Consider the following 26,887-nt stretch of genomic DNA (forward strand, 5'->3'; position numbering starts at 1 on the left):
ACTGTATCTTAACCACCTCCATGGCCATGTTCAGGAGCAGAAACACAAGACTTTGGGGAATAAATAGCAACCTTCTCTTTTCTGGAGAAGAAACTACAAAAGAATCTGTTTTCCCAAGAAAACAGAGGGGAAAAAAAAGAAGAGACACCTGCCTGAGGCTGAACTGCCAGGGTATCAGGCACCTGACTGATAAATGAAAATGTTCTGCTAAAACACATCAAAGATAAGATCCCATAGCCATTTCTACCTCCTCAGGAAAATAAGCTTCACACACACCAGGTTCAGCAGGCTGGAAGAAAGGTGATTTAAGCAAGCTGCCCCTGGAAGACACAGAAGGAGATACGGTATCAGTCATCTTAAATGGGAGGAAACTAAAGCAGTCAACGAATTGAAGGTAGATTAAGGACAGTCTGAGCTCACAGTTTCTTTTAAGTCTGGACTGAGCTGGATATTCAGACTCTCTTCAAAGATGCCACTTCATGCTGGAGTGACAGGTTCCCAAGCACATGAGGGATGCTTGAAAGAGAATCTAGCAAAACCTCAATTACATGGCCAAGTACACCTGTGCTGTTGCACATCCCACCTCAAAATGAAAAATTCTTCACAATCTTCAAGCCACTTCCCCCTGCAACAACCATCAAAGTGTAAAGAAGCAGAAAAACAAAGGCCACTTAAATTTCAAACTTATTCTTTTAATGTCTTAAAAAGGTCACAAGATTGCTTTCAATCTTATTAATAAATTTTATTTGGACAAGTAGAGAACAACTTGTATCACAACAGCTTTAAACAACATGATTAAAGACTGCAGCGCTCCAATGAGGCTCACAGATATGTACAGTATATGAAGAAAAAAGTTGCACCTCAGAGCCGATCATGATCAAGTTAAAAATACCTGACTTAAAGTACATGTGCTAATAAATTTCCTTTAGGTCATGACCAGCATGAAAATAATTAGGACACAGGTACTCAGCAAAATTTTCTGCTAATGGGTACAGCAATATGCTGCATTTAAGGATTAAAATCAAATTCTAGTTTAGTGTTAGCACTGAGCCCTTAAGAGAAATCCAAATTTCTACTTTTCCCCATTTACAAACATCAAAGTTATTCCCACTTAAGGGTGTGCCCAGCTGCACACAAATCAAGTCCTTGAATGATAAAAACTTTTAGCGCTAATACTGGAGGTCTTATATCCCGGTATGAATTTGCCTTTCTGGCCATTTTATCTATCAGTTGCTACAGAAAATACTTGCTAAGTTAACTCCTCAGGAGAAACAATGCAGGTCTCTGGAAATCACATCCTTTCTACAATGAAAATGATCTGCCAATTCAAGTTTCATTTGTTCAGGAAGACAGAAGATTTAAGGCTTCGGTGGCAAAAATAATCCTCTGAGCAGTGTTTTTCTAAAGTCAAGCTGACACAAGTATGTTCACTTTTTCTTGACTTAAAATTCCTGGTATCAGTTTTAGATAACATCCACCTGTTAAGTCTGGCAAGAAATCTCTCCTTCCGAAGAGGTTGTCTTAGATCAACCATTTTAGAAGCATTTGAGGATAGTTCGTTTAATTTTTTTTTAATTATAGCAACATTCGGAACTTTTTAATAAGTTGATGAAGCTGTACTCATGGCATCATCTGCAATTTTGGTACTGGCAGGGTGTATGCTTGCAAAATATTTGACATCACTGTCATCATCCATTTGAAGCGCCATAATCGTTTGCTCCACAGCTTCTTGATGAGAGTTGGCAGAATTTAGAAAATATTCTGTAAGAGAAAATGCACAAGACTTATAGGAGGAAAAGACAGTAGATACTTCAATGTAAACCCCAGCACACTATGATGAGGTTCAAAATCTCAGGAGACAGTGCACATGTATAGTCAAATTGGAATATCTGAGCAGGCACACAATAGACTTCTAAATAAAACTATACATTCCTCTTCAAACAAACAAAACAAAAAAAAACCCAAACCAAACCACAAAACCAGAAAAAAACACAAAACCAAACAAACACCCACACCACAACACTCCATGTTTCAGAGGACAGTTGCTCTAACAGTGCTGTTAGAGTACAGGATTTCTATGGTCCTTCAGTATAAATATAAGTGTGACAGAATCCATGACGAAAGAGGAAGAAAAAACCTGCAAGAGACTCAAGAGGAGTGTGCTTGTATTCGTGATGGAGGGAGGGTATCACAAATCCATGGCCATGTCACTCAATTTCACTGGCAGACTTGCCAAATAATTACCAAACAACAAAACTAAGATAATAGGAGTGCAAGAAGTTCCAACATCTTAACAGTTTTCACAAACTACACAACACAAGTTGCATAAAAGCAGTGTTAACTACAAACAGCTCACAGGAAGGACAATTTAGATCTGAGGTTTAGAAACTTCTGAACTTTTTCAGATCTGCCTTTCACAATCTATCCACCACCCCTAATCATGCACACGTCTTTGAGACAGGGGCTACCTGTATTATAAGCTCATACAGTGGCAATGCAAAATGGAGATGTACCATCCAGGTGGGGAACACAAAAATAACAAAGATGACAACAAAAATACCAATACTATATGATAACAGGAAGAACAGTGACAGCCTTGGCACAGTTAACAGTAAATCACTGCACATCAGCTGATCCATCTTCCCTGTCTCCATATGCTCACTCAGAGTCTCCAGCATGCACAAGACAGCCAGCAACAGCCTGGTTCTCCCCGTGTTGGCACCTTTTGCATTGTCCAGCATTTTGCACATCTTGCATTTTTCTTCACACTGTCTACGCTAGAAACAGCGGTCCTCAAGCCAGTGTATAGTTTTGAAAAAGAAAGCAACCAGAACTGGATGAAGTATTGCAAGTGTGGACACTGCTGTTTTACAAAATGGCATAATATTTCTAATGCTGTTTTCCTTTACAGTGCTTTGGACTCTGAGCACTGCTGACTCTTCTGGCATCCGCCATGTATTGGGGATGCTTTCCTAAGTCTCCAATTCGAAAGTTGCATGTCTAATTTACCTAAAGAGACTCCAGAGAAACTTTCTTCCCACTGTTACCATAAAATATAAAAAAAGAAACAGCAGCCACCTCTTCTCCTCCAGTGAGAAAACAGATGGTGGATTTGTACGGATGGATGTTTTGTTTTATCCTCATTATACAGAATATGAACAGATTTTTTTTAACCAAGAGGCGCTGCTCAACAGCTTCACAGTTGCTAGTTATTCGTTCATGCTTTCTGTGCCCTGGTGACACCTCTACAAACTGGTTCATTCAAGGAAAATGGTATAGAATGAAGAGGCTGGCAGATGAGCAAGAACTCTAATTTCCCCAGCGTTATACAACAGTGGCTCTCATACCACAACAAGGTTCATGGTTTTATCTCAGCGAAGGTAACATTCCACACCAAGGAGACTCTAAAAGCAAGATCTGATGTTGTTTCTTCTTTCCCAGCTAATCATAGGAAAGTAGAGGGACAAAAAGATACACAGCCCATTGCAACTCCTTCTGACCACTAACCTTTCTCTAAAAGAGTTTGCTTTAATGTTTTTGCAAGCAGGACTCGAACATTTGGAACCCTGTCAGATGCCAAGTGTAACAAGTGTGGCAACAGATGCACAGCAAACTGGTCCATGGGCAGGCAGTCATCTTCACTGATAGTCTGGCAAGAAGACAGAAGCAATTTCATTAGATTTCAGCACAGTGAGGATAAAATCCCAAAACATAATCAGAGCTGACATGTTTTATTACCTTAATAGTATGAATACACTAGGTAGTATCCACAAAATTTTAAAATGTGGTACAATACTTTCTAGCACAAAGCTGTACACAATAAAGCAAGTTAGGGCTGAGGAAATTCAGGCTCAGCCAGAAGCCCACTTTATTTTGTATGAAGTCTGGCAACTTCCTTCATCTTTTTATTTAGTTATTATTTTTTTAAATCACTCTATAATTTGAAAACAGGGAAGAAAAGTAAAATACCTTCCCAATCCTTTTTAAGACTGATTTAGTCTTTGTTTTAACTAGGCACTATATTAAGACAAGAATGGTCCATCTAAATAAACATCTGTTGTACTCAAACATGTTTCTCTAAATAAGCTCAAGTTCACATTTCTCCAAATACATTTAAACTGTCCCACTTGGGCAGGAGTCATGTGGGCTCCCAATCTGCACCTCTGCTACAACCTCCAACTGTGACCATTTCTTTGGGACCCCAGCCAGTTGCAACTCTTCTACTTATTTTGCTGAGAATACATTGGTTTTGACCAAGCTGCACTAGCTGGGTAAAGAGGTATAGGCAACTCCTAGCACTTGATTTCTAAAGGATAACCCAAGAAAGTGGTAGGCTGCTGCAGCATATTATAAAAATCTCACTTCATGCTGAGTAGCTAAGCAGCTTCCCAATTCAGTGATTATTTTGCTATGTGTTTCATATTTAACATCAGATTTGACAACCTGATGTTAATATACTAAGCTAAAGATGCATTCAAGCTCATCTATGGAGCAACATGGAAGAAAGCAGCTATGAAACCTATTTCCTTGGAAACAAAGTTCTCATATATTCATTAGAATAGTGTCAATAGATAACTGAAGAGTTCCAGCTGCTTATCCCTGCCTTCATTCCTACCACCACCCCAACGAAACCAAAAAGATGAACAAAAAGGCATTTTACCTGGCAAATAAAGACAAAAGTTTGCCGACCAGACCATTTGCGGCATTTACAGAACTTTTCAACAAGTTCATTCATGAGGTTTACCACGAAGGTTGATGTTGAAGCCATGTACAGCTTTTTAACCATTTCACTAACCTTGAAGAAATGAGAAGAAAAAAAATAATACAAAAATTACTTCTGATCACCAACCCTCAGAAACTGGAAATCTGCAATTTACTTAGATTGCTTTACCAGCTTGTAAGAAATCCAACGGACAGAAGACACTTTGTCTGCACAGAGGCTGAAAGCAATAGGTCGCAAGTAGTCATAAATGTCTCTGGCACTGTACAGATCTAGAAGCAAGATCAGTTGCCTACAAGACAGAAGAACAACCAAACAGAGTACATTATAATAAGAAGAAAGGTAGCTTTAACTGTGAATACGATCATTTCTATGACAACACCTGCCAAATAAGCAAAATAGCCATAAAGTTCCTGAAAAGTGAAATCTTGTATTTTTCAATGACATCAGTTTGAGTACAAGTCACTTGCAAATTTTAAATTGCCACTTATGCACAATAATGGCAAAGTGCTGTGTGAGCTGCATGAATGTAAAGCTAGGGGAGAGGCAAGGGAACCAAGGTTGCATTTACAAGGCAGGAATCCTGATACTGGCTACGGTGTACATACAGCACAGTGATCCAGATGTGGATGACACAGGAGTGTGCACACGTATTTGAACACCAGCTGATTGAACATCTCCATACCAGGAGTAATAGGTAAGTGATTTGTAGTTACTCAATCAAAACAATACTTAAATGTAGCAAAAACATTATATCATGATCAGTTGTTAAACCAGATCTCTTAAAATGTAATTCAAAAGATGCACTGTAGTTAGTCATTACAACATGCTCATTTTATCATTCCAGCTAAAGAAGCCCTGGTCCCACAGTCTCTCCTCAAAGGGCACATGCTGCAGCCTTGATCATCCTGGTGGCTCTCTGCTGAATTTGTTCAGGTTTATCAGCATCTTTCCTGTGTTGGTACAGATGCATTACTCCAGATGAGATCTAATCAGTGCTGATTAGAGGGTGGTAACTGATTCCCTCAACACACTGACTTTGCTTCTGTTGACAGAGCCCAGGGTTCTGCTGCCAGGACACACTGCTGGCTCATGTTCAGCTCACTGTATTCCATAATAACCTGGGCCTCTTCAGAAGAGCTGTTCCCACGGCAGGCAGTCCTCAGTCTGTCTCACCATCAGAGACTTTTCCTTTTCAGGCACAGGACTTGGCATCTGTCCCCTGTTGATTTTCCTAAGGCTCCTGTTAGCCCCTTCCTCCAGCCTGTCTAGGCCCATCTGCATGGCAGCCCTTCCTTCAAGCACATCAACTGGTCTTCCCATTCTGGTGTCACCAGCAACCCTGCTGAGAGTACCCTTTGTCACCCCCTCCAGATCACTGACAAAGACATTAAAGAGGAAAGGTCCCAGAACACACTCCTGCAGCAACTATAGCTACACTCCAGATAGAGTATAATTTATTTCCCACAACCTCCTAAATCCAACCAACCCTTTAACTTCTACTCATTCAGCCTCCACCCATTCAGATCATTATGTCCTAACCTGGCTACAAGAATATTGTGAGTCTTGGCATTAAGAGCCTTGCTAAAGCAGAGGTAAATTACATTTACCACCTTTTCCTCATGCACAGATTCAGTTATTTAATCACAGAAGGCAGGTTCTTCAGACATGCTTTACTCTTGGAAATTGATGGTGGCTGCTTTCATGAAGGAGTCCTCCTTCACATGCCCAGAAATGGTTTCCAAGAGGACCTGCTCCATGATTCCCAGAGGCTGATAAAGTTTTAACTCCCCTGATACTATCTTCTATAAAGCCAAAAGCACATCATCTGCCTTTCTCTCGTACCTGGTGACCTGCATTCATCTTCACAGCCTTTCAAAGGTGATGACTAATGGCCTCTCTGTGACATGGGCCAGCTCTGTTAGCACCCTCAGTTGCAGCCTGTCTGATGGATATACAGGGGCTGAGTTCTCAAGTAATCCCCTAGTTAATCTTCAACCACCACTGAAACCTACTCTAAGCATGAAGGCCTAGGAAATCTTGTCAGTGAGTATCTCGTCAGTACCTCAGCTTTTCTTCCGCAAATCATCCACCCTATTTAGCAATGGTCTCATATTATTCAGGTGTTCACGAATAAACAGGAAAAGTTATGGGACCATTGCTGCTTCCCATAGGAGCCCAATTACGAGTCTGCTCACATGAAGTACAAGGTCACTACTCTGCTACTTGCTTTCTTTACTCCCCTCAAGATCTTGATCTCCTCCCTATCATGGTCCCAAATTCAACCAACTCAGCAGACACAGCAACTTCAAGACAAATTGCTAGAACACTTCTATTGGCTTCGATAGCAAGCAGATGTATCTTCTCTTTTGGCAGCTTCTTTTTCATGGAAGGGTAATTTTTTCAACATATAGTGATGAAAAAGTCATTCAAGTTCCAACTTGAACACTTAAAAATGACGAAGAACTACTGGGAATTTTCAAGTAAGGGGAACAAGTGGAGAAGGATAAGGACTATTCACTAATTAAAAATTAAATTAAGAATGTCACTGTAAGACATTTATGATGTAACATTTTTAAATATCCACAACAATAAAAACAAGCACCCAGAAAACTACGTACTCAGCCAGCTCTGCACGGAAACGCCAGTTTCTGCTGTTATCAGTCACTAGGAATTCCTGGAGCTGATAAAGATACTCTCGTCTTTTGTCAAGATGAAGAAGCTGTAACAGAAATATAGGCTACCATCAGCAGGTAGAATAAGAACTTTAAAATACAACAAGTGAAAGACTTTTATTAAAAATAACAATCTTTAGCAGTACTGTTGCTTTTGTAGGCTAAACCCTATCATGCTTAAGTCTACAGAATCACATCGGGCACTACTGAAAGCAAAATCTGACCTAGTCTCTGCTTTTACCCTAGGAAACAAGACAGGCAAACAGGAAAGACCGTATTGATATACAATCTTTAACAATTTGTGTCTTTCAGCTCCAAATATGAGGCAGTTACAGAAAAACTCGTAAAGAAATTTGAGAAGTTCTGCAGAGAGGTTAGAGACATCAAAATCATAATACCATCCACTGGTACTTGTTTATTGAATGAACATGCACAAACCAGGCTCTTCAGAGAAAATAAAGTATCAGCAACACAGATGTCCTGTGAAATACACTGCAGTATTCAGACAGACATCTGGGTTCTGTCCACATTCGTATGGATTACCACAAAGAGTGGGATTTGCCACCAGTGTTATGTTAAAAACAAAGAAACAAAGCAAAATACATGATGTCACTTGACCAAAGTTGAACACAGACATACCTTCAGAAAATCATGCAAGTGTTTAAGCACACCTATCCTAACTTCATCTAGATCTTTTAAAAAGCCATTGAAGACAGGAACTAAATCTCCAGCTGTAAGCTGGTCTCCAAGGATGACGGCAAGTTCATGTATAGAAAACGCTAGTGTCCGCCGAACCTTCCACTGTAAAATAAATGGATTTTATTGATGTATCATCTGAAGTATTCTATTTTAACTTGAGGGTCAGTATCCAAGCTGGACTCCCAGCAAGCTACAGTGCTTACAAAAACATTCAACATTGTCTCACGTAACAATTGAGGATGAAATTGGAAATTTAAAAGAAAAAAAAAAAAAAAAAGGGAAAAGGAAAGAGAGGGCAAATTATGAGGTTTTATTTATTTCACCTGAACATGAAGGAACTAGGCAAATAAAAATAATGAAAATATTTTCATTTTCCAGGTGTTGGGAAGGAATATAGTATTCCTGACATGAGTACTCTTCCACACATTACTCTTTGCTTTAAATTCTTTTGGGTAAATTAGTTCCATACTACTACTGTCTCACCCATTTAATTTATAAACCAGAACAAGATACATATCCTACAATATTTGAGCTGGAATATTTTAGCTTCCATTATTATTAGGTCCCATTAACTTCCATTGTTAGGTCTCATCCTCTTGACATCTCAAGGGTGCGTGTCAAGAGGATGGGATCAGACTCCTTTCGGTGGTGCCCAAGGATAGGATGAGGGACAATGGGCACAGACTGAAGCACAGGAGGTTCAGTCTGAATATGAGGAGAAACTTCTTTATTTTGAGGGTGCCAGAGCACTGGAACAGGCTGCCCAGAAAGGTTGTGGAGTCTCCTCCTCTGGAGACATTCAAAACCTGCCTGGACACATTCCTGTGCAATCTGCTCTGGGTGATCCTGCTTCAGCAAGTGTGTTGGACTAGATGATCTCCAGGGGTCCCTTCCAACTTCAACCGTTCTGTGCATCTGTGATTGCAAGTAAATTTTCACCCAAACTGAGTGTCCAGCAGTCCAATGACCAGTAGAGCTTTTACTCACCCTAAAGCAAGGGGGCACTGTTTCATTGGAGTAATTATTTCAAGTGAGTATTTTCAAAAGTAAACGTATATTCTTTAACCAGCACTTTGCAACCAGCAGGAGTACTGTTCTTTTGCCCTGATCTGGCAATTCAGTCTTTATTCATATTAGAGTGGTGATAAACTCTGGACAGTTTTTGAACACAGGGGTAATTTGTTTTTACTTGTGTTTTAAATTTATTAGCGGATTGTTTTTAATGGCTGCAAAAGAGTTTGGAAAATATGAGCAATAGCCATGTATAAAATTACTCACTATATATCACTAAGAACTGCTGCTATGACATAGCAAGCAGCAAGTTCAAGAGAGGTGAAGTAGTCTTAGAATGTTTAAAAAAACAAAAAGAGCATCTCCAAAAAAGGAAAAAAGGGAGGACTGAGAAACAACTATAAAACAGCAGTAAATGCACAAAGCCACCTCCTTACCACCTGACAACAAGGAAGATACTGCTATTTCCAGTATTTGTTTTTAAAACAGCAATGCTGCGTGGTAATAATGGATGTTATTCCCTTATGACTAACTGGATGCAGCATCTAAAGGCCATCAAAAGGCCTGGGCGTGAGGCTGACTCACTGAGCTCCAGACATGCCTGCAGGGGCATGTGTCTGCTCATGCACAGCAGCACAGCCCGAATTCTCATACCCATGAGAATCCTGAGCACCACCATAAGATCTCAAGTGAGCAGAGGAAATTGGAGACCTCTCCTCACATTCCCACCAGGGATCGACCTCCCATTCAACCCGCCCATTTCCTTTCTACCTGAGCACCACACATACCCACCCCTCCTCCAAGACAACACTTACACTTTCATTCCTCATATAAATAATCAGTATCGGCAACAGAAAGCTCCACATAAAAAGCGGAGCAACCCAACACCCAGTGAGCAAGAGAAATCATCACACAAGTTCAGATTATTCATTGTCATGTCATAAAAGTTCAGATAGTTCACTGTCAGAGCTTCTTGAACTTACCTGCATGTCAGATGCCAGCGTCTCATAGGTGTCTTTCAAACAGTGCCAATTCTGTCTGCCCAACGTAAGCGCCACACCTGGCAGGCTGTAGGCACAGTGTTTGGCAATCTCGGTATCAACCGTTTGTGCGCGAGATGGATCAGTCATTGATAAATACTGATCCAGCAAGGCTTGAGGTACAACATCCTATAGTAAGAAAAGAGTAGAATGTTTACACCATTTTCAATACTAAAATTCAAGGGCACATTGTCAGAAGAACACTTTTCCCCCACAACTATAGATTATTATTTAATTACGATCTCTTAAAAAGAATGCAAAGGTTTTGTATTTCATAAGTACCAAAGAAATGATAACATACTGGGGGCTATTTGAAAATGTACAGACCAACGTAACAGATGAGTAGGTGGACCACTGTCTACTTAGACCAGGAAATTAAGAGACTACATTCTACCTTTCTACAAGCATTCAGGCTCACAGCCTGTGCAAATTGGCCATTTTAACTCAGCCATAAAAACAGGTAGAACAGCAAATGACAAGACTTGCTCAAAAGTCATTTACCTATTCCTCAAAATCTTGGTGAGGTGGGGAGAAGAAAATGAAGTTAAAATGCTTTGGGGACAGAGCATACTCAATATTGCTACCAAACTCCCTAAATAGTCAGCAGGAAGGAAAAGGCTTCTCCAGAGATAGACAGATCCTTCTCTCCATTGAGAAATTAAGGCATCTGAAGTAAAACTTTGCAAAAACCTCTTTGTGTTGACTTGAACACTGCCTTTGCTTCAGCTGTTGTCAATCTACCCCAGGCACTGACTCAACCAAAGGGGGTGCACAAGAGGATTTCCCCAACACATCTGCCAAATAGCTTAGCTCACATAAACAACAAGAGGGTTTGAGGTTCCCACTCAAGGAACCACACTGGTGCAGGGTGGCACGCTTAATACTGAACTATGTAACAAACATTTGATTCCTTTTGGGAAAAAATAACAGAGAGACAGTTCAAGCTAAATGAAACACTTTCACAACTTTTCTGCAAAAAGCTGCCATGGACTGGAGTGGTTCCACTCACAACATTTAACAAAAAATCCTGTTTCCTCAGTAACTTAAATTCCGTTACAGGATAGTTTCCATAGAAAATGAAACCAAACAAAACCAGAGCCTGGAAGTCTATGACAACCATCACCTCATGTCAAAAAATACTGTCATCTCTTACACATAACTAAAACAGAAGCAACTGCTGAATTAAGCCATTATCTCTGGAAACAAGGAATATTTAAAAATTACTTATTTAAAAGGTTTGCCATATTTAATAGAAACTACATTATTGAATGAAAAGCATAAAAGAAAACCCCATATACATAAAAAAACTTTGCTTATCTCATACATGTAGAAAAAACAGAAGTCACTGTATTTTACCTGTACTTTGGATTTTCTTTCTTCTTCAGGGCTGAAACTACTGTTGGTGCTTAAATCTGAATCATTATGAATATAGTGAAGTGTAGAATCCATATTCTGTGAAAAAAAGGAAAAAAAAAAAATTCACACAAAATACACTCAAGGATTAAATACAAGACAAATGTCAACACCAAGAAGTGCTGTCCTCAGCTCAGCGTCTTTTTCTTAGATTAAAGGAATACAAATTTTAATATCAAATGCAATTTTGCTACAGCTCGAAATCAAAAGGTCTGTAAAATAAATGTTTCTGCTTTCAATTTCAAACACAGGCTCCTCATATTCTGCTCCATTTTGATTCTTAGGGAGTGAAAAATCACAGGAGATGAGTACCTTTGAGACTGCATTACGGAAAACCTAACTAACATATGGGTCACATTGCTTCTCCCCTGAAGGGAAAATGAGAAAACACCTGTAGTGGATTTTGTTGGATTTGCTGCTCTGGATTTGTTCTAGAAAAAGGTCAAAATAAAGCCACCCTCCCACTTAAGAGTAGAAACTGTAAGACTTATGCTGTTGCTCCTTTCCTAGAGGTGATTATTCTGTAATCTTCTCTACAGATGAACTTCACCTTATAATACAGAGTCCTAGTAGACCACAGCTGCTGACATTAGTCATTGCTCCTCTCAGCAGTTCTATTAAAATAATTTCTAGGAGTGATTGAAGCATCCTGGCTACATATCTGGGCCTTGAAGATAAGGACTGAGACTATGTTTCAGAATTCTACGGAGCAGCAGAGGTTTGATATGCTATGATAAACTCTGCTGCTGAGGGGTGCACTGTCACTTTCTATACCAGTGCAGTTCCCTAAATACAATGCACTTTGCATAATCAGACATGAATTCCAAGATGTATAATACATGATGAATATTTGAAAAGTAGATCAGGCTGCTGTCTGGTAGAACAGGACAAAGACATTTTTGCTAGATATGAACCAAGGTATCTATCCACAGATGCCACAGGGTGCGCTCTCAGGGTCAACACAAGCACTGAGAACATGCATACTCTACCAGTTGTTCAGATCAGTTTGACAATAAGAATTTCCAAGCAAGCTATAAACTTCTTCAAAAAAGCCTCGAGGATACCACCTGTCTTCCTTGGTTTTACTTCAGACAGTTCCTTTTTTCCTCTTCCATGATTCGCTTTCATCTAAGCATTGGGTTGTGATTTTAGTCATTGAGGTATAATTACAGGTGATAAAGAACAGGCAGAGCTGTGAGGCAATTGTGTATCACTTACGCAGCAGCTCAAGTCACCTCTCAGGCTTATCAAGCAGCAGCAAGAAGGTGTCAAAGAGCCAGGGAAAGAAGAGATTTACAAGTGATTCCGTAACTGTGTCCAGCAGCATATAACTCCAACTATAAAACCTCTAGAGGCTCTGAAAACCATCTATGCAGGGTTTTAGTTTGCCAGTCAATCTTCACTTTTTTTTTTTCTCCCCCCAAGAAAAAAAGGTCATTTTCAGCATTGCCAGAAAGTCACTGGCTTTGACCTCTTTCAAATCAAGAAATTATGAGGCAGCCAGTACAACCTAGCCACAGTGTTTCCCATGAGTTGTCTGGGTGCACAGGACCAGAGGCTAGTCATCCATTCTGCGACAATAAAAATGAAAGACCCCATCTCACAGTCTGTTACCCCACCTCTAAAAAGCTAAGTTAAATATATATATACATATATATATATATACATGCACACACACACACTGAAGGGTGTCACAGATGGGAAAATTTTTACCCAGCCACTTTTAACATTGAATATCGAATATACATTCCAGAAAGGAAAAGCTTCAGTACAGAAGAACCGCAGTATCAGTTGGTATTTAAGTCAACACAGTATCTCTATTCCTGCAGACAAAGTTCCATCTGTACTTTTCCCATGTAACATGCACACACTGAATTGAGCATTGCAGAGAGCCAGAACATAAAAATTCAGCAAGGTTTAGCCTGAAAGCTTCTTGCATACCAAAGGGGTGAACCACCACTTCCTAGATGCAAAATCTTTGCCATGGCCTTACAAACCTCTTACATGAGGTTTCCTTCAGCTGCAGAATAACAAGAGCTCCATGGTGGTTCTCCACAGACCCCATGGCTTGCACACAAAGCCCACAGCACCAGGACAAGTGGTGCTCATGTTTCCTGACAGGGCAGCTGGCCCAAACACAGAGAGAAGAGGCAAGTCTCAGGGTTTCACTCTTTTCCTGCCATCCTTGCTCTTCTTAAAAACAGTTAACTTGTGCCAGAAAGGCACGGACTGATATTAGTCCAGTTTCCTTTCTTTTCCTTCCCTTCTTCCTCTACCTCCAACGAAAAAAAGAAAAAAAGAAGACTCCCACACCCATCCGCTGGAAGTACAACTTGGGAGGCTCACATTTATTTATCGAACCTTATAAAGAACATACAACCTAGAGAAAATAAAATTGTTGGCTCTTGAGGAAAAAATGAACAGCTACCCTCATCCTCAACAAACAAGATTCATTGATGTCCGAAAATCTTATCTGTTCATTCTGTTACAACATCCATTTTCATTTGAATAGTCTCTCTTCAACATGTAGCATTAACTCCTACAGAACCCAATACATCTGCAGAAGGACAAGCAAAGCATGACTTTGCTTCATGATATGTGTGCAGAACAGTGAAGGCTGTTTTCAAATATAAAATGCTGTAGCTTGATTTTTCTGAAGTGCCCAGTACTCTCTGTTGACACATTGCTATGCTGAGACTTAAAACAAAACAAAACAGAAACAACACTGCAAGAAAAACACCTGTGAAAATCAGAGCTCTCTTCACTGCTAGGGGCAAGAGTCCACTTGCTCAACAGATCACAGCATGATTCCCAAAGTCTAGGTAACCTCCATAATATCCTTTCACTTGTAAAATGAGGGCTTGATTCAGTGCCAGTAACGAACAAGCAACTGACAGATTAAGAATGTCCTGTTAAAGAGTAAAACTGAAACATGCAAACCCAATAAATATCAGCAATGTGACAAGTTCTTAAGGTACTGTCAGTAGCATACACTGTAAAGAAATCAAATGCAGGACAAGTCCTTTTGAACAAACACCACCTTCATCATTCCCAAAAATTGGAAGGACGGAGAATACATTTACACTGACATTTTACAGGTTAGCATTAGGATCTGTTATAGTAATGTATTTCTATGATAAAAAAAAAAACATATCTAGCCTGACATCAGGAACAGGAGGCAGGTTGTTTTTTTTGAAATAAACAAACCAAGCAACCCCATTTGTAGTGTTAAATTATGATTGTGTATAAACAGCAGTATCCAACTAATTGTCACATTCCTCCACTCTCCAAATGTTTTTGGGCTACATGGTAGTCCAACAGCTTAGGTGAAAAGTTAAATTAAACATCATCTAAAAGCACCGCCCTAATTAAAGAAGGTTGAAAGTGTTTGCACTGGACTGATGTCTACTCCTAGACTTTCCAAAGACATTTATCAAAATTTCATCTGAAAATCCCATTTAGGCTATATGATTCAACAAATCGCTTGCTGTGGTTTTATGGAGCATATTTTGGAACCATTGCTTTCTACATAGCTACAGCTTTTCACACCAGCAGAACTCGTGGCACTATATGCAGTGAACACAATGGGTTTGTTCTAATACACAATACAGAACAGAAAATAGTATGAAATGCCACAGACTTCAGTTAGGCAGGAGGCAGCAGTGGGATGCTGAAGAAGTGCAAAAAACTTTAAAATGTTACTGATTGCTAGAATCCACTTTCTCTTTCAGCAGTCCACACAATAACCTAGGTTGCAGGTCCTGAACTAGTCTTATGCAGGCCAGTAAACTACTATAAAACACTCTGATAGGGAGGACAGGGAACAAAGTACCTCCTTCAGATTGAGGGGCGGGTACTGGAGAAGGGGATTCATGTATTATCAGTAGGGCTCTGTTTTAAGGAAGGCAATTTCACAGTAATAAACTGCAGTAGCATTAAACCATCTTAAAATGTTATAGTCAACACAGAGATTTTAATGGAAACAATTTCAATAATTTACTTGGACAAACATAGAACTGGCAAAAACAGGCAACCAACACAATTCATTTTATTTTAGTAGCTAGTGCTTCAATACCAGCCAACAAAACTGAATGCCACACCAGCCAAAAGTAGGAAGCATTTGGCTGCAATTACAGCACAAATACAAAATACAGCCTCTATTACTGGAGTCCTGGAAACCCTAACAGGAAAAAATAGAGTACAAAACTTGCTTCTTACCTCAACAGTGTCACCAATTAAAGGCACAATATCACCCAATATAGGTTTAAAATTTTGTTGGTCACTGATGGTTAGTTCAGTCTGTGAGTCTGTTCCCTTGCTGACACTGGCCATTGTCTCTTCTTGAGGATCCAAACTGGATGCTCTGAGTGCAGCAGACAACACTTCCACTTGTGCTGCAGCATGTAAAAGAGAAATCCATGAGAGACCGAACTGCAATAAACTTTTAGCAAGTCCACAAATCAACTAATTGACTGAAGGGATGACAGAAGAACTACAGGAGAGGTACAAATTTAAGATTATTGACTTTTAGTAAACCCCAAACTGGAGACAATTAGTGTAAAATGCAAAACAGATTAACACTCCACTCTTTTCCTAGGGTGCTCAATCACACTGAAGTTCAGTGACATTTGTCTTCAGAGGAAAAAAAAAAAGAAAACAAACACCAAAAAACAAACAAACACCCACAACACACAAACAAAAAACCTCACAAACAACTAAAAAACCCAAACAAAACACCACCGGAGTAAGAGACTGCTATTAGGGCAAGATCAGTTCTTTAAGGATCTTGGTACATATTAATGGTGCAAATAGTCTTTGAGTCTTTGGGGCAGAACAGCACATGAATACTAACTTATTGACTGGATCTTTTGTGGGAGATGGGAATAAGAGAAAGAAGGGAAAGGTAACTCACATGAAAGTTAAGAACAGGTTTATTCCTACAGAAGAGATTCCAGTTTTGAGAGGCTGTGTCTCTCTTTACATACGGTCATTAAATTGTTTTGTTTTGTTTTGTTTTTTAATAGAAACTCTAAAGCAAGAACTATATACGAAGATGCTAGAGCCCAGTAACTCTTTTCTGGACAGGATACTTTAGTCTCCTTGCATCCTCCAAACAAATAATGGAAGTTGCACTGTTTGATGTCCTATTACTCATCAAAAGAAAGCATTAGCACTTCACACTCTGCCATCCACTTTTTTGAAAAAGATCCAGCAGTTGTGAGACTGCTCTGCTTACTGCTAATTTAAAAAAGCTTTGTTGAGCAATGTTCCTTGGATATGGTCTGACGTAAGCAGATCAGGTATCAGAGGCAATCTTAACTAAAACTGACACAGAATTCAGTGCAGACTGATCTACCCTCTTCTTCTCTCCTCTGCTTCTTTCCAAGAAGGTAGGAAGGAATAATCTCCCAACTCATTAAATTTACCCAGACATCCAGAAGCTCTGTTCCTCATAGACTCTGGCTTTTCCCAAGGTTTCTTAAATGCTCATTGTGAAATTAAATGACAAACCATATGCTTGCCTTTAATCTCATGTTGCCCTACTAAGTTACAGAATATAAATTTCTCCCTCTAGCTTTTTTGATAGGGTTATTAACAAGAATTAAACAAAGAAAGTTGGGCTCATTTGTGGACAGAAGAAACATCAAATATATCTGTTACAAGAAGCAAAATTACATACAATTCAGCACAATCTTAGCTACCAAGAATTGGAAAACACTCTACAGGTTCACTGGTTTCTAGGTGTAGTCCGATGAGCAAGAGAAAAAAAATAATTTTTTAGAATATGCAACATTAGCTCCATGACTCTGTCAAATTTCTGATAGAATAACCAAAATATATTCTTACTGTATTACTGCAGTTCACCTCAACAGGAAAAACCGCAACGAGGTAGAAACTTAAGAACTAAAACCAAAACATCATGCTAATACTATAAAATACATTATATTAGAAAATATACTTTCAATATATATCTATAAAACATACTATAACATATAATTTATATCTAAATAAATAAAAAATAGGAATTTTACCATTTGTAAGATTAACAAAATCTTGCTATGACTTCACTCTTCAAGTGTTAGTTCACTGACAATAAATAAAGCTCTATTTTAAAGGCCCATGAGAATAAACAAGATTAAGGTTTGTAAATTCCCCCAAAACTTAAAACTGAGAGAAATCACCCCAGACTTATGCAAAATAGGCAGTCATTCAGAGCACCTGCTAGGGAAAGAAATGCCTGTCTTATTACCAGTTTATTCTCATTTAGATAAATCAGACAAGAAAATTAAAAATAATTATATTCTGCTGCATATCAAGGACACATTTTTTCATAAAGACTTTTTTCATGAAGGACAACTTCATGAGAAATTTAAACTCCTCTCATTTTCACTTAAAAGTCGAGAAAGCATACCCTGACTAGGTTAACACATACTGCTTAAACACTGAAAATGTATTTAATGAAAAATCCACAGAGCGTTCCACAGATTACTTCTAGTAACAAGAGTGAAGGTATTTACAGCAGTAATTGGGAATTTTCCCAGACATATTCCCCACCCATGACCCACTGTCAGCCTGCATGCCTGGACCACCCTTGCTTAGGGGCTTAAGAGGCTAGAGACCACACATATCCCAATTTCCTTTGCCTGCCCTAGAGGAGATATGACACAAACATGCATCTCCTCAGCTTCTTGTCAATTCTATAATCCCAAGACATGAGGCTGAAGGACAGGAGAGGCCAAACTCCCAAGGATTTTATTGACTGGCATGTGCCTTCCTTCTTCTTTGAGTGCTTCTCCATAGGTCCTGTCACCAAGGGTGACTCCAGTGCTGTCATTCACTGAAGGGTGAATGACCTGAAATCCATAAACACCTTAAGGTCCTAGCCAAAAAAATAAAGACCCAAGCACAGTCACTATGGAAGGTTCCAGAACGGTGGGCCACTTAGTAAAGGAGGAAGAAGAAAAAAAGAGTGCATGTATATATGCAGAGCTCTAGGTGGCTGCCTTAAGATAATGAAACTTAAGACAATATCCTACTGAGTTGTCTTCACCACCCTGGGTTCAGGTAGGGTATATACCCTCATAATCCTGTCACACGCAGTCCAAGATTGGTGCTGACACCCTCCTGACTGAGGTAGCTGCTGCTCTTCTGCAACTCCCACAAAAATCTTTCCTACAGCCATAACACATGCAATGTTTTCCAGAAAACCATCAAAAGCACAAGCAAAGGATAAGGCCCCCACCCCCCCATGCATGACAGAGAAATGTCTCAGAGCTCTAGGGAAGAAAGGCTCTGGGAGAAAGACTAGAAGGGAATGTGCTGGCTAACTAGCTTTCACAACTACTTTCAGTAAAAATTGTAGTGCAAAGGTCAGTTTTGTGCATAACACAGAACTCATGTATTGCACTGATATGATAAAGTCAGTGTTCACTGGATCTTAAACCATCTGCTAATTAACTCTTTCTTCCTTTGACTTTTGCTTCAGGTGAGAAGTATTTGTCAGCAGGGAATTATTTATTCCTGGCTATTGTACTCCAAAAAAATCTGGTAGCACCTTTGAATTCAAACCCACATTTTACCTGGCCTTATTAAATTTCCTTGTCCTCAGGAATTTCTGTCCTTTCAATATGCTTTATTGTTGTTTTCTGTTTCTCCTAATGTTTCACTAGAAGACACTGATATTTTAAAGTTACATGCTCCCTTCTTTTTTCTGAAGGATCTGCCTTCCTGACCCTCATTTCTTACTCTGAGGGAAAAGCTTTGGGCCGCATTAATGGGTACAGAGATGGAAGTAAGTAAACCATAAAAATAAGTAGTTTTTTCTCCACTTCCTCCTCACCTATTGTTACATTAACAACATATATTTTAAACTTTGACTGCAAGCAGCACTAGCAGCCTAACTTATAAACACAATTTTTACATGGAAATGGCATCAACTGGCCCCACAGCTGGGCTGGTTTATCCATATTATATCTCCATTTGGTATAGCAGCCTGTAACCAGCATAAGCCAGAGTTAGCCCCAATAACCAGCAAGTCAGGCTTTTTCTCTTCCTCCAAGTAATATCAAGAAAAGCTGACACTACATGATTTAGCACTTTCTATGCAGAACATAAGGAGATAAATAAAGCTGAAGAAAGTTTCCCTAGAAAGAAAAATAAAGTAGTAAAAACATCTGGGAAAATAAAAGCCACCTCTGAAGTAAGTGAAGACAGCAGCAGCCTCAGGGAGTTGGAAAAAGGTGACCTGAATAAAGGCCCTGTGATAATTTTCAAGGAGCTGGTATACTTCAGAGAAATGTGCAGGTTTCCATCTCACAGTTTGAGACCCTCAGGATGTCTGGCCAGGGGATTAGAAAGGTCTTATTAACAGGGATTACACACCATTGCTTAACTCCGCGTGGCTTACGTAGCTCTGCTAGGCAGTAGTTTGTCTGTGAGCAGACAGACTGTATTTATTTCGGTTGCTGACTGCTCAACTACCTACTACTCAAATTAATCACTTCGGTAACAAGCTAATTCTTGAAAGAAAGCCTCAAGGTAAAGATTTTTGGGAGACTCAGTTAAAGAAGTTCACCCCCTTCTGAAAATGAGATTACAGGAAAAAAAATGTTCTATGATGGTTGCTGGTCAATGTTAAAAAATTGTATTTGCTAGAGACCTCATCAGTCTCCACGCCTTGGAGCAAGGATTTGAAGTTTACAATGCAAACTGCTCTGATGACAGGGAGGTGCACTACTGAAACACAGAAAACATAGTCAAGTTACAAACCTAAAACCCCCACAAACACAGCCATCCAAAAACCCCACACAACCACAAACAGCTTGTGCTGTGTATGTAAACAGTTACCCACCAGTGCTTGGCAGCCAAGACACCTGGAAGATTGGGGTATGCACTAAACACACTGCACTCTGGGCTGCACAAGCTGGATGTGTATACAGTGGAAAGGAAAAAAAAAAAAAGCTGTACTCCTCTGACTCAGAAAGAATCATTGCTGGTTGAATTTCAGTACCAAATCTCCACACCTGCTTCAGCTGCCAGGGACTGGCTTATTGTACCATGAAGGACACCACCTTATTACCATCACCAGTTGTTATGCAGAGTCAAATAATAAAAATGCAGTTTGATCTTAAGAACTTTCAAAAACTGTGTGCCAGTGATCCAATACGGTTCCACACAACAGGTATTAATTTTCTTCTTTTTTAAAGTTTATAAAATATTCTCCAAAATCAAACATGTTAAGAAAAGGATGCTGAAGTTGCACAGTAACACTCTGAGATGCCAGAGCTAAGGTCATCCAAACAAATTAACCTTACTGACACATGTGCAACATCATACACTACAGTCTCATTCCCAAATTACACTTTTGCTAACTCATCCCCACTTCATCTCATGACGTCTCTAGGATGCTTGTCCTATTTGCTACAGAAACCAGAAGACATGTACCAAGGGGAGCTCTCCAGTATGGCAGGCCTGTGCTTACCCACCACAGAGAACACAGTATCTTCCGCTTCCATCCCTTGGCTGGGAATGCAGTGAAAAAGACAGGAGCACAGCATGGAAGCAGGAATCCAGGGCTTGGGTGACAGCAAACCAGTGAAGAAAATAAATGCAAGAAAAAGGTCACAGGAATTTAAAAAGAAAGAAAGAGAGGAAAAAAAATAATTCTAGCTTGCTCAGTCTTTGCTGTCAAGAACCAGCTCATTCACAGTACAAGACTCATAAAAATGTAATGGCTAGTTTTGTGGGGATGGTGGGGCAGGGAAAGACCCTGAGGACCACTTGGGACCAGGGCTGTTTGGTAAACACTTGTAAGCCATGTATAACTTGAGACGAAATTATCTGTGAAATTAAGATTAAGAAGTTACATAAAATTTCTATTAAAATAACCAGACAACCTTTGGACTGAATACCTATACCATCAGTTTGTAACAACAGTTTTAGATGATAAAGATGGAAGGATTATTCCTGGTATTGCCATGAGCAAAGAGGAAATCAGGGCTCTGATCTTCTGGATTACTCCCAAAGGGAGCCTACCTCCCTCTTGTCACAGTTTATGGAGTGTAAGGTCCAAAGCATAGGCATTAAATCAGCTACTCAGAGACTGAAGTCCTACAACTTTTATGTGTGCTTTAGTGTTTGAGACAAGCATGCAAAATGTATACTATTCTATCAATTTTTGTCTCAATTTCCTTATGCCGCAATACACTTAGCGTAAAATTAAAATAACAACATTACCAAATCAAAACAGGCATGTTGTTAAATTCCAGTATCTGAAGTATTTAGACCAAATAATGAGAGTACAGGCAAGAGGAAAAAATAGTACAAGGTTTAGAAGGTGTTTCACAGGGCTTAACTACACAGCCTTCATCAAGTCAGAGGTACTGAACAAAATACAAAGGTGACTGAGTAATTAAAACCACCCACCCCAAATTAGAATAAATGGTACTGGTAACCCTAATTCAAATTTTTCCTAACTTGTGGGCACTGGGAACCTATGTTGTGGACAACCTACTGAGAGTTTTCTCTTACTGAAATGCACAAGTGCTAGTCAACAGCTGCACAGAAAACCTCTTGACATCCAATCAAATGAGTTCGAAAAAAAATCCTGCTCTGAAACAAGACATGAACAAGATACATAACAGAAACAACCCTGTATCCCAGGACAATTCTGATGTACAAATACATGCCTACACAAATCTTCATTAAAAGTGCTTAAGATATGTTCTGTAACTAGACAGAACAAGGTTTTATAAAACAAAACTAAGCAGCTGGATGAGTGGGCTTCAGAGATGGGTTATGCGAAGACTGAGACCATTAGCAAGGATGAAATTTTTTTCTTATCTCTCTCCTTAGAGAGAGAGTGCCCAAAGCACCCTTAAAGCAACAAGTCTCAGCTGCTGACTTCACAATAGAATAGAAGCAGCTCAAAACGGATTTAAGAAAAGTTATTAGTATGTCATCCTACTAACAACAAAAAGAAGCTGAAAGCAGTATCAGTTTATTCTAAAGTGGTTTTTCCACTCCTAACTTGACCCTCTTTTCCCCTCCTACTTTTTCTGGTATAAAGGCATGATTTCCCCTACGGATTCTCCAGCTCCAGAATAATGTGGCTTCTTACTTAGTGGTACCTCTAGACTTTCTGAATGAAACGCTCAAGCTTGATGTGCCTTGGAATTTATTCAGTACACAAATACCAAAAGAAACATATCTCCAATAGGTGTGAAATGGCCAAGTCATTTTAGCCCAGAAGGTATTTCTGAGGTGCTGTTCCATCAGCTGGTCACACTCAGGAAACCCTTCTCCACCCTTCAAGAGCCTTTAAAATGGAAGATGTGCATTTACATCAAGAATTCAGTTTGGATCGATTCTCAGTTTGACCTAACAAACTTGGCACACTTCTGTCAACAACATGAGACAGCAATAATAAAGACCTTGCACAAAAATGGAGAAGACTAAGTCATTAAAAAACAAATGGATAATGCATAAAATAAAAACCATTATCACACTTTGACATTTAAAAAACAAAATAAAAAAAAAACTTAATCTGCCTTATTGTTTTGCATGTATGCTAATTACAAATTAATTTCCTGATCAATAGCTTATGCTGTTGAACTATCTATTTGGTTATACTGTCAAAACAGGCAGTTGGAAGTTTATAGTCCTAACTGTATGCATATTCAGTTTATGGAAGGAATCATATTACCTTTAAATATCTTCACACAAATGCAAGTTCCCTTCTAGTTCATAATCAATTTTCACAATTAAATCAGAATAGTTACAATCTCTTTGAGGACCAAGATAAAGTAGTATTTCCAACTTTTGAAACAACAGAAAGGTTAAAGCCCAAATTGCTAAAGCAACATATGCATATCCCTAAACACTTAAAATGCTTCAGTATCTTTACTATACCTTTAACATCTGGATCGTCTATATGGGGTTCCAAATTTTCTATCATTTCTTCCAATTCTTTCCTTCTTGCCATAGGAATGTTTGGGGATACTGGCATAGTGAGTTCCTGAACTTCTCTATCAAGTATTATCTCAGAAGTCTGCTGAAGTTCGAAGTCAATATCTATTTCAGGAAGTGGAGTCCTCCAGAAATTGAAAGAGTTGTACAATTCCTGCTCTGGAAGAGAGGTTTCCTGGGAATTCAGCCCAGCCTCCTGCAGACCTGCTGTACAGCAATGAGAACTTTGCTCATTCTCATCAGCCATTTCTCCACAAGATTCTGAAGACAAAGTGCAATGGAAGGATGACTCAGTCTGGAAATCACTTTCCCTCTGGGAATTATTTGAAACTGTATTTTGATCTTCCATGGCATTTTCAAGTTTTGTTGCAAAATCATCATTATCAACATGTGAAGACAGATCCTCTGTCCTGTTGTGCTCATCCTCTGTTGTGACATCTTCTGCAGTCCTGACTTTTTGACTGTTGAATGCCAAAGCAAACATTTAAAAAACAAAACATACTTTTGCAAACAGATCCTCTTGAAAATTCACACACATCCTATCATCTTGCTATTTATCAAATAAGATTTACTTACAGCATAGCAAAATAAATCATATAATCATAGAATGGTTGAAGTTGGAATGGGACCTCTGGAGGTTGTCTCCTCCAACCTCCCTGCTGCAGTAAGGATGCCCAGGACTGTGTCCAGACAGCTCTTGAATACTCCAGAGGATGGATAATCCAGTCTCCCTGAACAACCTGTGCCAGTGCTTGGTCATCCTCACAGTAAAAAAAAAGGATTTCCTCATGTTCAGAGGGAATCTCCTCTGTTTCAGGTCATGCCCATTGCCTCTGGCCCTGTCACTGGGCACCACTGAAAAGAGCCTGGCTCTGTCCTCCTTGCACGCTCAATTTATACAGGAAAGCTAATTTTCTTAACATGCAGTTCATACAGAATTAAGGAAAAAATAATTTGTAGATTTAGCAAATTCTTTACCTGTTTTCCTGTGCAGACCCACAATCTTCTGGGTTTTTACCATCTTCTTCTTTAAAGTACTGGCCACTGCTGGATGGATTAGCAAAAGTTGATATAAAAGGCCCCAGTGACTGAAAAGCAGCTTGGCGGACCTAGTAGAAAGGGTCCAAGGTGAAAAAAAATTATCTATATATATAAAGTTTGCCGTCCTACAAAACACAGCTGGTACTAGGAACTGGAAGGGTCATAAGCCTACTGAGGAAAGAAACAGCACAGGCTCTTGTCTAGAAAGAATCATCCAGCTGTATCCATAAAGCACTAAGTAAAAAAGTTAAGAAAAAGCTGGGTAAAAACAGTTAAACTTGCATGACATTCCAGAATCCAAGAGCTCATGTTCCTATGCAAAAGATCTACTTTTGGCTCTTGGAAGTAGTCTGCTCGATAACAAACTTCACAAGGTTTGGAAAGTAGATCTTCAAGACCAAAAAAACCAAACCACCAAACCAACCAAACAAAACCAACACACCCACCTACAAAAAAAACAAAACAAAACAAACACAAACCAAACACACACAAAAAAAAAGGACCAAAAAACCCAACCCCAAACCAACCAAACAAAAAAACCCCACACCAAACCAACCAAACAAAAAAAACCCCACACCACAGCAAAAACCAAACCACCCAAAACAAACAAACCACAAACACCACCACTCCATTCCACTGGCCCACTCCCCCCAATAAAAGCAGGTGGTGGTAGGGAATATGAAGAAATACAAATAAACCACATCTAATTTTCTAGTTTTGTTACTGATTTTCAGCAATGTTAAGTCATAGGCAGTTCTGTAGCTACGAAAAGTTATCACAACAACACCGTTGTTCTTACATGCTGCTGCGAAAATGTGAGGGACCCTCTACACCCATTGACAAACTAAGCAGTCTAAGAATTTTGCTTGAGGTACATCAAACAAGTTCTATTATCCACACCTATGGGGAGAGGTTATAGAACAATAAAATCCTTGAAATATTTTAGCTATTCAAGAAATAAAAAGCAATTCTTACCCATCGTGAAGGATCACTAATCAAATTAATAAAAAGGGTTGATAATTTTGTCCTCCGGACTTCCTGTGATGTTGCACAAGAAACTGCCATGAAGCATTCAGCACAAGCTTTCCTAACTCCCCACACATTATCAGAGCAGAGCTGGAAAAACCTCGGCAGCTGTTAGGAACATAGTGAGTAAGTTTGCAAGTCTTAATAGATAGTATTTGTTCCAAATAAAGTTCTTTCCTCACATACATTTCCCCCATTTGGTTCCCTGCCCTCATACTCAGATGCATTAGTTTAACATTTGCAAGACAAATGCTACTTATGGATACAGATAAGGAAAAATCACCTAGCTGAAGAACAGCAAGAAAGTACTAACTCTCTCAACTGATTTATATCCAAAAAAGACCTCCAAAAATATCCTCAAGCCCAGAAAAACTATCATAAGACAAAACCTCATCACTACACCATTTTTGCCAAGCAGATAATATTGAAAGGAACAAAAATATAAAGAATACTGGTGCATTATCATTTTAACTATCAGAGATCACTTCAGATTTTTGTAACATTCTCACTGATATGCAAAGAAAAGAGCATCTTCAGAAAGAAAGAAAACCTTTCTTTTCAATCATTGTGGAAAGAAAACCTTTCTTTTCCATCACTTCTCATTGTAAGACTAACTAGTGTCTGTCACCACCTGCCCTATGAAGCAGGACCTGAACTGCACACAGGAACAGGGGAACAAGAGAAACACTGCATTTGGTGCAAGAGAAAATAGGTTTGAACAGAGCAGTGGTTTTACTAATAAAACCAAAGCACTTAGAAGTTGCTCAAGTGATTAGGGTTTTTGGAAAAAATAATAGTAAGGATGAAATGGTGGACAGAGTGTAGGAGAGGCAGTAAGACATGCAGGTCATCACATGGCTGCCTTCACGTGCAACAGGCAGATCAGTAAGATGTAAGCAATACAATGAGCTATTCCTACGGTCTGCAGCAAAGTCTTCTGGACTTAGCTCCTTATTTTTAAAAGTATTTATCTTACAAAATGAAGTTTTATCTAAAGCCATACAGTTTTTTGCCTGTTTGGGGTTGTTTGTTTGTTTGTTTTAATAATCAAAAAAGCACAAAAAATGGAAAATGGTATTTTTTTGTTATGGAAACAAGATCCCAAATCGTCCACCCACATGTTACTGCTTTCACATAAAATAAATAACACTTCTTTGTTTCATAGCCTAATTGCACCTTCTACAAAGTTTTAATCCAAATTCATTAAATGTATCACTAAGAGGGAACTTGTGTGAGAGAAATCAATTTACATCACAAACCAAGAAACATATGGGATATAAATCTGCACAGTGACA

At 39.1% G+C, this 26,887-nt stretch overlaps 1 protein-coding gene across 7 annotated transcripts in view; it reads right to left on the reverse strand.

Annotated features, from left to right (window-relative positions):
- Positions 1-671: 671 nt before the first annotated feature.
- PPP4R1 (protein phosphatase 4 regulatory subunit 1) overlaps positions 672-26,887 on the reverse strand; it is a 68,273-nt gene continuing 42,057 nt past the window's right edge. For 6 of the 7 annotated variants that reach the window (XM_082047100.1, XM_082047099.1, XM_082047102.1 and 3 more), the window contains 12 exons: positions 25,542-25,700; positions 24,504-24,634; positions 23,469-23,986; positions 15,777-15,952; positions 11,502-11,597; positions 10,089-10,274; positions 8,035-8,196; positions 7,342-7,442; positions 4,892-5,012; positions 4,661-4,795; positions 3,508-3,649; positions 672-1,761 (listed from right to left, as the gene is read on the reverse strand). In XM_082047100.1, the coding sequence (XP_081903226.1) occupies positions 1,598-1,761; positions 3,508-3,649; positions 4,661-4,795; positions 4,892-5,012; positions 7,342-7,442; positions 8,035-8,196; positions 10,089-10,274; positions 11,502-11,597; positions 15,777-15,952; positions 23,469-23,986; positions 24,504-24,634; positions 25,542-25,700 (2,091 nt within the window). In that variant the 3' untranslated portion in view covers positions 672-1,597. Of the gene's footprint in view, positions 1,762-3,507; positions 3,650-4,660; positions 4,796-4,891; positions 5,013-7,341; positions 7,443-8,034; positions 8,197-10,088; positions 10,275-11,501; positions 11,600-15,776; positions 15,953-23,468; positions 23,987-24,503; positions 24,635-25,541; positions 25,701-26,887 lie in introns of all 7 variants that reach the window. The other variant, XM_082047098.1, reaches the window with a different exon arrangement.

The sequence above is a fragment of the Streptopelia decaocto genome (genome assembly GCF_964273445.1).
Source record: "Streptopelia decaocto genome assembly, chromosome: 2".
Taxonomy (NCBI): Eukaryota; Metazoa; Chordata; class Aves; order Columbiformes; family Columbidae; genus Streptopelia; species Streptopelia decaocto.